Genomic DNA, 11,228 nt, shown 5'->3' with positions numbered 1-11,228 from the left:
TAGGTAAATACAAAAAAAAAAGGTGTATACACACTCTTGCAGACGTACATGTATATTAAGCATATATAGCGTTTTACATCGTTTGGAACTGAGTATTCATGAAGCATGACTTAAAAACTTCTCCTCTGCCCCGTCATCCCTCTGTCACCCACTAAATCCTGTTCCAACAATGTTTATCTCTCAATGCTCTACCATCTCGTCCATCTCTTATCAACCCCTTCAATCTCTGTCGTCCATTTTATTTGCATAACTCCTTCCATGGCATATCATGCCATCCATCCTCATCTATCCCTCTCTGCTCTGCCATTGCCTTCATTCCACTCCACTCTTCTACTCTTAGTTATCCTCTTCCTCTACACTGGATCACTCTACGCCTCACCATTCCCCTCATTGAAAATTACTTCCCTAAAAATTCTTTCATTTCGTCCATTCCAATCAATTTCTTTACATCCCATTATACCGACAATCCACCATCAGTTTCTATGCAACGTCATCCCTTAAATGCCTTAAATTCGCTTCACATCATCTAGTCCCGTATATCTCTTATCTATCCTTCTACACCTCATCAACCAGTCTATTCAATATTGTCTCGTCCATTCATTTTCAAACCCGCATCATTTTTTTTCATTTCCAGTCAGTGCCTCTATTTATCGTTCGTTTATGCACCCCACTTTTTCTCCTACATCCTCTCAGTACCTCCGTTATCCTTTAGCTACCTAAACCTCTATCCGTTACTTCTCCGTCCCATTGTAAAAGAGTTTGATAGTCCATTATGATATTTAGTGTCTAACTTGGGCACTCATCATTAGTGTCAGTGCAATGTGATTATAATATTCAATTTGAGGCACAAAAAGGATTAGTTAGGTTGGGTTATATGTTGAACTATATAGTTTGCGAACAATAAATTGACATGACTAGGTCCAAGAGCACAAGAAAAATAATGCCAGTCACTGGTACGTCAAGTCATGGGGCCAGAGGGCGAGACGCGATCCTGTACACACACACAGCTGAGTGAGTACACACTTGAAGATTATAGAGAAATGAGATAAGCACTAATGGTGTACAAAATTGGTCTGTTACAATATACAGAAGAGTGTATGTTAAAGAAATAAAAAAACTCAGAATGAGTATAAAGACAAGGAAAAAGGTTTGGATTGATAAGAAAATATACTTTGGCGTCTCTGTGTTAACACACACAGACGCTAAGGTGACTACACGGCATCATATCTCATCACTAGTTAATAGGCAGTAAACAACATAGAGAAATTTGACAGGAATGAAAATATGAAGGAAAAATTGACAGTGGAAAAAATGTACCTAATAAGTGAAATTTCACTAAGTGAATGAAACAACTAATGATTAAATGTAACACAACTAATCATCAAATGCCAAAGTAAACTGTAAAAAAAAAAAATAAAAGAACATTGGCAGTGAATTTCAGATTTTCAAATGTATAATACTTAGAAATCTGAACTAAGAAACGATGAATAGAATAATTATTAATATTATAATCAAAAGGAAGCGCTAATATGAATAAAAGAGCATATCCATACAGTTCCGTATATAATTTTAAAGTTAGTCAGGGTGCTTTCACTCACTGTAAAAATTTAGTTAACACGATCTCCGTAGTACAACCAAATGAATCATTCATACGATTGTCATCAGAACGTTAATTGAGAAGGAAAACTTACTAAGACTGCACAGGCTGGTTCTTACAACATTGTGTGTGAGAACGATCTCACTAAGTCTGTTTTGTTACGCATCGTCCCTTATTGACACTTGCAAATTGCACCTAATTTGCCTAGATAATTATTGGACAAAATAAATTGTCTTGATTGTACACATCTGGCCAATCAGTCTGGTAATACAGACTGATTATATACGTTTTATTTTCACATAGAAAAATTGGGGCAAATTTAAAAATATTTATAGATGCAAAGTTTATTATCAGAACATGTTTAAATTAACCATAGACAGGGGTTGGCTTGTAGCTAGGCTGGTAGGCTGGGTACTGGGCTTCACCCTGGTATTCAACTTGAGCAATGTAGCCGGAGTCACCGTTCACAGTGTAGGAAACCCTCTGTAGTCGACCGTCTGGAAGCTGGACGTAATAGGATCCCTGAGTATCGTATCCATTACGAGCTTCGTCTTGACCGAAATCGTTACCAGAGTTGGCGTCCTTCACCAGCCAGTTGAATTTGTACTGAGGAACACCCTAGGTGGTAAAAAATATATATTTAATTGTAATTGTTTTATGGATCTTTATGTTGAAATCAGTGTTTTTATCTGAGTTTAGAAATATAAATAAGTTGCTAATAGATAAAGTTGTAAAACATATCTGACTCTCATACGTTCTCGGTGTAATTAAAATATAAAAAATTACTTAGTAAACAATACAACTACAAAACAAACAAAAAGGAGAACGAGTCTAGAAATACACTGCTTGTATATTATGAGTACTTACGGAAGGTGCTGGAGCACTATAGGAGGGGCGAGGAGCGTTGTAGGAAGGAGGTGGAGGGTTGTACGATGGACGAAGCTCAGCTGAGGCGACAACCAGAAGGGCAGCCAGGAGGAATACCTGCAAGCACAGAAATATAAAATCTGTTAGATTGAAACATGACTTACCACTTCATCATATTTTCTGACATGTTCAATAAAACTCAGTAAATCACTAAATGGTGGTGTTACAGTTGACCTTTGAGGCCATGTTCAGCTGTGAGGGAGGAGCGAGACTGATGTGCAGTGATACACACTCATGGTTTATATAGCAGAGGCTAATCAGATCTTGTCATGAAGACTGACACAAGAGGGAAAGTGTGAGAGAGACCTTGACACTGGCAGCAGTTACTACTGGACCTTCACCTCCTTCACACCTTCCCCAGGAGGTACAATAGAACGTAATGGGTGAGGATTAGTCCTCTTAATGTGTTAAAATATGTCTTTAATATTTTCGTAAATCTATATTTATTTATATGTAGGCATTCTGCTTATATATTTCAGATTCTTATTCAAAAAGGAATTCAATGAAATTAGTCAGTGGTAATGGGATAGCACTTGTTTCTTTTCTAAATTTAAGCAAAATATTTTTTTTCAAAATATTTTCTCGAATTCGAAGATAATGTACACACACACACACACACACACACACACACACACACACACACACACACACACACACACACACACACACACACACGGATTCAACTACATTTTGCTTATCAAATCATACCACGGGCGGGATTTGAACCCGCGGTCAGAGAATCTCAAAACTCCAGACCGTCGCGTTAGCCACTGGACCAGCTAGCCACAATAAGATTCGTCCAACTAGGTATATTTCTACACCATAGGAAGGTTAGCATAGGCACCACTGTGACCACAAATTGTGGCTAGCTGGTCCAGTGGCTAGCGCGATGGTCTGGAGTTTTGAGGCTCTCTGACCGCGGGTTCAAATCCCGCCCGTGGTATGATTTGTTTGCAATCGTGTCATTAAGATTTCGTGAGTCATGTTGACGGCAGTGAAGGGACTTGAGCTAGAGTTCATCACGGCCACGCTAGCTGGAGATTCGTCTGTAAAAACTTGCATTTGTGGTCACAGTGGTGCCTATGCTAACCTTCCTATGGTGTAGAAATATACCTAGTTGGACGAATCTTATTGTGGCTACCTGGTCCCGTGGCTAACACGACGGTCTGGAGTTTTGAGACTCTCTGACCGCGGGTTCAAATCTCGCCCGTGGTATGGTTTGTTTGCAATCGTGTCATTACGATTTCGTGAGTCTTGTTTATCAAATCTTTGACTATCTTTCGGGAATCTTCTATAATGAGTCGCTCATGTTAATAAACTGGAGAAGACTAAAATGTTTGCAACGAATTTAGTCCCAGACGAAAGAAAAATCAGTGAGGAGAGAGAAACTGTTGATGGTACTTGAACAAAGATGTGATAAACAGGGATAAACTGAAGAAAAAAGTCGGAAAGCTGGTACAGGAGAGCACGATATGACGATATGGCGAGAGACGATGATTACAAAGATGTGTTCTAGAAATGCAAGGAGGTATTTCATTAGTACTAGAGGAATACTAAAGACACCCTTGTTAAACAAGCGGTGGAGATATGCTTTATACACAGCACTGACACTAGATATGATATATCCTTTTAAAGGGCATAGCCAGGAGCTGAGACTCGATCCTTGCATCAAGAAATAGGTGAATGTAAACTGCTGTATGTACATATTGATACACGCACTTTAAGAATTTATAGTGTTTTTCATTGGAACGAAGTATTCATGATTCACGACTTCCAAATTCCTTGTCCTCCTCCTACTTCGTCATCCGCTTTCTCTCTCTGTCATCCATTAAATCTTCTTCAGTGTTGACCTCTGTACGAGTTATTATTTCGTCCAACCATCATCAACCCTTTTAGTCTCTGTTGCCTATTCTTTCTCCATTCCATTAGCATCATCCCTTCCGTGACTTGTTATGCTGTCCATCCTCATCTTTCCCTCTCTGCTCTGCCATTGCCTTCATTTCACTATACCCTTCCACTCTTAGTTATCCTCTTCATCTATGATAGATCACTCCACGCTTCCCCATTCCTGTCAGTGAAAATTATTTCTTTAAGCACCCTTTCATTCAGTCCATCCCAATAAATTTCTACACACACTATTATACCATCTATCCAGCATTAGTTTCTATACGATGTCATCCAGTAAATGCTTAACGATTCCCTTCACGTCGATCCATCCCGTATATGCCTTATCTATCCTTCCACACCTCATCAACCAGACTATTCGGTATGGTTCCGTCCATTCATAATCAAACCCCCTTCAACTTTTTCATTTCCAGTCATTGCCTCCATATGTTGTTCGTTTAAGCATCCCACTTTTTCTCCTACATCCTGTCGATACCTTCCATATCCTCAAGCCCTGTTAAAATCTATCAGATTTTTCTCCGTTCCATTGTAGAAGAGTCTAATAGTCCATTGCGATTTTTAGTGCCGAGATAAGGTACTCAGCATTAGTGCATTAAAATTTTCTTAAACATTCTTTCGTTTTTACAAGGAAACGTGATATATGGGCAGAGAGTGCAATGTGATTATAATCAATTTAAGGCACGAAAAGGATCAGTTAGAGAGGTTGGGTTATACGTTGAACTATATTACGTTAGTTTCGATCAATAAATTGATATGACCTAGTCCAAGAGCACATGTAAAATTTATGCCAGTCACTTTTAATCAGATGGGGCCAGAAGGCGTATATAATTTTAAAGTTAGTCAGGGTGCTTTTACTCACATTGTAAAAATTTAGTTAACACGATCTCCGTAGTACAACCAAATGAATCATTCATACGATTGTCATCAGAACGTTAATTGAGAAGGAAAACTTACTAAGACTGCACAGGCTGATTCTTACAACACTGTGTGTGAGAACGATCTCACTAAGTCTGTTTTGTTACGCATTGTCCCTTATTGACACTTGCAAATTGCACCTAATTTGACTAAATAATTATTGGACAAAATAAATTGTCTTGATTGTACACATCTGGCCAATCAATCTGGTAATACAGATTAATTATAGACATTTTATTTTCACATGGAAAAATTGGGGCAAATTTAAAAATATTTATAGATGCAAAGTTTATTATCAGAACATTTTTAAATTAACCATAGACAGGGGTGGGCTTGTAGCTAGGCTGGTAGGCTGGGTACTGGGCCTCACCCTGGTATTCAACTTGAGCAATGTAGCCGGAGTCACCGTTCACAGTGTAGGAAACCCTCTGCAGTCGACCGTCTGGAAGCTGGACATAATAGGATCCCTGAGTATCGTATCCATTACGAGCTTCGTCTTGACCGAAATCGTTACCAGAGTTGGCGTCCTTCACCAGCCAGTTAAATTTGTACTGAGGAACACCCTGGGTGGTAAAATATATATATATATATAAATATATACATATATATATATATATATATATATATATATATATATATATATATATATTTATTTATTTTATTTATTTATTTATTTAATTGTAATTGTTTTATGGATCTTGATGTAGAAATCTATGTTTTTTTCTGAATTTAGAAATATAAATAAGTTGCTAATAGATAAAGTTGTAAAAGTATCTGAATCTCATACGTTCTCGGTGTAATTAAAATATAAAACATTACTTAGAACGTAAACAATACAACTACAAAAGAAATAAAAAGGAGAACGAGTCTAGAAGTACTCTGCTTGTATAATATGAGTACTTACGGAAGGTGCTGGAGCACTATAGGAGGGGCGAGGAGCGTTGTAGGAAGGTGGAGGGTTGTACGAGGGACGAAGCTCGGCTGAGGCGACAACCAGAAGGGCAGCCAGGAGAAATACCTGCAAGCACAAAATTATAAAAATGATTCACAGTGAAACACTACATATATTTTCATCATATTTACGGACAGTATGTTCCATAAAACTGGGTAAATCACTAAATGCGGTTGTTACAATTCACCTTAAAAGCCATGTTCAGCCGTGAGGGAGGAGCGAGACTGATGTGCAGTGATACACACGCATGGTTTATATAGCAGAGGCTAATCAGATCTTGTCATGAAGACTGACACAAGAGGGAAAGCATGAGAGAGACCTTGACACTGGCAGCAGTTACCATTAGACCTTCACCTCCTTCACACCTTCCCCAGGAGGTATAATAGAACGTAGTGGGTGAGGATTAGTCCTCTTATACATATTCATATATAAGTATTTAGCTTAAATATTTCAGATTCTTTAGTAGGAAATCAATCAATAAAAATAGACAATGATAATGGGATAGCGTTTGTTTCTTTTCTAAATTTAAGCAAAATAATTTTTAAAAATATCTTCCCAAATTCGAAAATTATATAAACACATACACACACACACACACACACACACACACACACACACACACACACACACACACACACACACACACATATACACACAAAATGGATTCATCTACATTTTATCAAATCTTAATCTATCTTTCGGTAATCTTCTACAATGAGTTTCTTGTGTTAATAAATTTGCAACGAGACCAAAGAAAAATCAGTGAGGAGAAACTGATGATGGTAAATGGACCAAGAAGATGAAACAAACAAGAGTAAACTTAAAGAAAGGCGGAAAGTGGGTACAGGAGAACATGATATGACGATAATGACAAATGTGTTCTAGAAATACAAGGAGATATTTCATTAGCACTTTTAGAATACTAAAGACATCCTTGTTAAACAAGCGGTGGAAATATGCTTTATACATAACTCTGACACTAGATATGATAGAACCTGTTAAGAGGCATAGCCAGGAGCTGAGACTTGATTCTTGCAGCAGAAATTGGTGAATACAAACAGGTGTGTATACACACTTATGCGCACATATATTAAGAATTTGTAGCGTTTACCATTGTTTAGAGGTGAGTATTCATGATGCATGACTTTTAAATTCCTTCTTTCCTCTCCTCCGTTATCCCCTAAATTCCTCTTGTCATCCATTAAATCTAATTCTATCAGTGTTTACCTCTCTGTTTGCTATTATTTCGTATGTCCCTCTCAACCCCTTAAGTTTCTGCAGTCCTTCCTTTCTATCTCCATTCTATTAGCATTATCCCTTCCATGACACGTCATGCTCTCCATCCTCAACTATCCCTCTCTGCTCTGCCATTCCCTTCCTTCCATTCTACCCTTCCACTCCAAATTATCCTGGTCATCTACGATGGATCACTCCAAGCCTCACCATTCCTGTCAGCGAAAATTACTTCTATAAAAACACTTTCATTCCTTCCACCTCTATCAATTCCTCCACACCCCATTTTACTGTCTATCCAGCATCAATTTTCATACAATGTCATCCTGTAACTGCACAATGTTTGCTTTTTGACATTCACTCCCGTATATCACTGATCTATCATTCTACATCTCATCAACCAGACTATTCAACATGGTCCCGTTCATTCATAATCAAACCCCCTTCAACCTCTTCATTTCCAGTCAATACCTTCATTTATCGTTCGTTTATGAATCCCACTTTTTCCCTACATCCTCTCAATAACTCCAATTTCCTTAAGCCCCCCTAAACTTTTATCATATGCTTCCCTGTCCCATTGTAGAAGAGTCTGGTAGACTATTTTTATGTTTGGTGCCTAATTAGGGCACTCAGCATTAGTGCATTAAAAATTTTGTAAACGTTAGTTCTTTTATACATGGGAACGTGATATATAGGCTGTGCAGTGGGATTATAATAATTAGGAATACGAAAAGGATGGGTTAGAGAGGTCGGGTTATTCCTTGAACTGTATTACATTAGTTTGTGAACAATAAATTAACATGACAGGTAAAAATAATTCCAGTCACCCGTAAGTTAAAAGATGGGGCCAGTAAGTGAGACGCGGACCTGAACACACACATACAACTGGGTGTGGGTGGGTGTGAGTTGGACCTGACTAGCTTGTGCTACAGGGTCTGGTGCAGTGCTCCATCCTTGAGTGGAGATGATCAGACTGGGTGGCTCATTGGGCTAATCCGGGGGGAGACATGGACCTGCTCCGCATGGGTCAGTAGGCCTGTTGCAGTGTCCCTTCTTTCTTATGTTCTTAACTGCATGATTACACACTTGAAGATTTATAGAGGAATAAAATATTCACTGAAGGTGTAAATTAAATGATTACAAAAATTGTCTGTTACAATATACAGAAAAATGTATGAATAGAAAAAAAAAAAAAAACTCAGAACGAATATTAAGACAACCAGGAAATAGGTTTCGATCGAATAAGGTGAAATACTTTGGCGTCTGAGTAATACACACAGAGGAGCTAAAGTAACGACACCGCATCATTTCTCATTACTACTTAAGAGGTAATAAGCAACATAAAGCAATTGGACAGGAATGAGATACGAGGGAAAAAATTGCCGGGGGGGGGGGGACGTACCAAATAAGTGATACCTCACAAAGGAATGAATGAGAAAACTAATCTTTAAATATAACGCAACTTATCTTCAACTGCAAAGGTAAACTGAATAACATTGGCAGTGAATTTCGGATTTTCAAATGTATGAATAAGATTTAGACATTTAAACAAAGAAACGTATGAAAATAAGAGTTTATCAATAGGTTTGCAAAACCATACTAGGCAGGTCTTTCTCAAACCCTTCAATTTCCATTCATATTTTTTTCAAACCGAATTTTAAAGCTAATTAGGTGATTTAATTCACTCCATGTAAAAATTAAGTTAACGGGTACTGTTATCAGAATGTTACTTCGAACTGAGGAGGAAAATTGACTAAGACTGCACAGACTGGATCTTACAACATCGTGTATGAGAAAGATCTCACTAAGTCTGTTTTGCTACGCATCGTCACTTATTGACACTAATTGCACCTAATTTGACTAAATAATTATTGGATACAAAATATAAATGCTTGATTGTACATACATGTATCTGGTGAATTATGTTTACCAGTAATCTGTGAGTTGTTTCTTTTACATAATATATCTCTTGGAATTTAATAGTCTGTTTATAGATATTTTTATATTTAAACATCTAGGTAAACTAAAAAATATGTATAATTGCAAGTTTAATATTTATGCATGTTTATATTAACCATAGACAGGAGCGGGCTGGTAGCTGGGGGTGGGCTTGTAGCTAGGCTGGTAGGCTGGGTATTGGGCCTCACCCTGGTATTCAACTTGAGCAATGTAGCCGGAGTCACCGTTCACAGTGTAGGAAACTCTCTGCAGACGACCGTCGGGAAGCTGGACGTAATAGGATCCCTGAGTATCGTATCCATTACGAGCTTCGTCTTGACCGAAATCGTTACCAGAGTTGGCGTCCTTCACCAGCCAGTTGAATTTGTACTGAGGAACACCCTGGATAATGTGAAAAAGGAGTGTTAAACTGTAATTAGTCTTCATAATTTATATTTTATATACATCCCATCATCTATATTTATATGTTCATGTCTTGCTAATGTATAAAGTTATTATTATTAATATTATTATTATTATTATTATATATATATATATATATATATATATATATATATATATATATATATATATATATATATATATATATATATATATATATATAATGTCGTGCCGAATAGGTAAAACTTGCTATTTTGGCTTTATTAGCAACGCTCTTCTTGCCAAATAAAGCAAGCAAAAATTTGTGTATGCAATAATTTCGCAAAAATAATTCTGAACCTAACGAAAAAAAATTATTTCATTGTGTTTGTTTATGATTAAATTATTGTAAACTTATCTAAAATGCATTTAGTTGGATTAGGCTAAATTAAATTGCGCTTGTTATAATAAGGTTAGGTAAGTTTTTTAAGGTTCTTTTGGTACAAAATTATTAATTATTACATTAACATGAATGAAAAATATATCTTTAAACATATAAGAGAAAACTTTAGAAAGGACTTAATTTAAAATGAGTTCTTGCTAATTAGCCAATTTCTCTTTCCTGCTTTTTTATTACGAGTACTTACTGAAGGTGCTGGAGCACTATAGGAGGGGCGAGGAGCGTTGTAAGAGGGACGAAGCTCGGCTGAGGTGACAACCACAAGGGCAGCCAGGAGGAATACCTGCAAGCACAAAATTATAAAATTTGTATTAGCGAGGCACGACACATTTTGTTCATCCTAATCTTCAACAACTTGTTTTGTTTTTAGATCACGGTAAATCACTAAAGGCTCTTATATTTAGAGTTCACCTTGGAGGCCATGTTTATTTGTGAATGAAGAGTGAGACTGATGTGTGCTGTGATACAACCGCACGGTTTATATATCAGAAGCTCCTCAGATATTGTCGTGAAGACTGACACAAGAGAGAAAGCATGAGAGAGACCTTGACACTGGCAGCAGTTACCACTGGACCTTCACCGCCTCCACACCTTCCCCAGGAGGTACAACAATAGTCACGACGTGACATGAGGTCGTTGAACTTCTTGCTCTATTTGCCCACTGATGAATCTTTCATATATTCTCTTGTGCAGTTTGCATTTTTGGTTCATTTTTATTCTTTTTTAGAACGGTGATGCTCTGTTAAATATTAACACAACCCCCGCTCTGTTAGATACACAAGTACTTGCTGTGTTGGATGATAACACCACTACCTGCTGAGTTATGATGTTACGGATGATGCATCTTAAGGTCAGGATACTACCTATTAAATTATGCTTGTGTACGGGCAAATTTGTTAATATAGTAAAATAGGTATAAA

The 11,228-nt window shown here is 37.3% G+C and overlaps 3 protein-coding genes across 3 annotated transcripts; all 3 read right to left on the bottom strand.

The window, feature by feature from the left end:
* Nucleotides 1-1,935: 1,935 nt before the first annotated feature.
* LOC128701446 (cuticle protein 18.6) lies at nucleotides 1,936-2,722 on the bottom strand. Its single transcript, XM_053795150.2, has 3 exons — nucleotides 2,699-2,722; nucleotides 2,465-2,581; nucleotides 1,936-2,215 (listed from the first exon to the last, which is right to left on the bottom strand). Exons 1-3 carry the CDS (start codon nucleotides 2,708-2,710, stop codon nucleotides 1,964-1,966), a joined length of 381 nt encoding a protein of 126 aa, XP_053651125.2. The 5' UTR covers nucleotides 2,711-2,722; the 3' UTR covers nucleotides 1,936-1,963.
* A 2,905-nt stretch (nucleotides 2,723-5,627) lies between these two features.
* Nucleotides 5,628-6,509, bottom strand: LOC138854852 (cuticle protein 18.6-like). The gene is made up of 3 exons (XM_070100208.1): nucleotides 6,484-6,509; nucleotides 6,249-6,362; nucleotides 5,628-5,907 (listed from the first exon to the last, which is right to left on the bottom strand). Exons 1-3 carry the CDS (start codon nucleotides 6,493-6,495, stop codon nucleotides 5,656-5,658), a joined length of 378 nt encoding a protein of 125 aa, XP_069956309.1. The 5' UTR covers nucleotides 6,496-6,509; the 3' UTR covers nucleotides 5,628-5,655.
* A 2,747-nt stretch (nucleotides 6,510-9,256) lies between these two features.
* Nucleotides 9,257-10,766, bottom strand: LOC128701383 (cuticle protein 7-like). Its single transcript, XM_053795096.2, has 3 exons — nucleotides 10,720-10,766; nucleotides 10,496-10,591; nucleotides 9,257-9,869 (listed from the first exon to the last, which is right to left on the bottom strand). Exons 1-3 carry the CDS (start codon nucleotides 10,729-10,731, stop codon nucleotides 9,600-9,602), a joined length of 378 nt encoding a protein of 125 aa, XP_053651071.1. The 5' UTR covers nucleotides 10,732-10,766; the 3' UTR covers nucleotides 9,257-9,599.
* Nucleotides 10,767-11,228: the final 462 nt, after the last annotated feature.

The sequence above is a fragment of the Cherax quadricarinatus genome, chromosome 72 (assembly GCF_038502225.1).
Source record: "Cherax quadricarinatus isolate ZL_2023a chromosome 72, ASM3850222v1, whole genome shotgun sequence".
NCBI classification, from domain to species: Eukaryota; Metazoa; Arthropoda; class Malacostraca; order Decapoda; family Parastacidae; genus Cherax; species Cherax quadricarinatus.
This window is presented reverse-complemented; position numbering and strand designations above follow the sequence as displayed.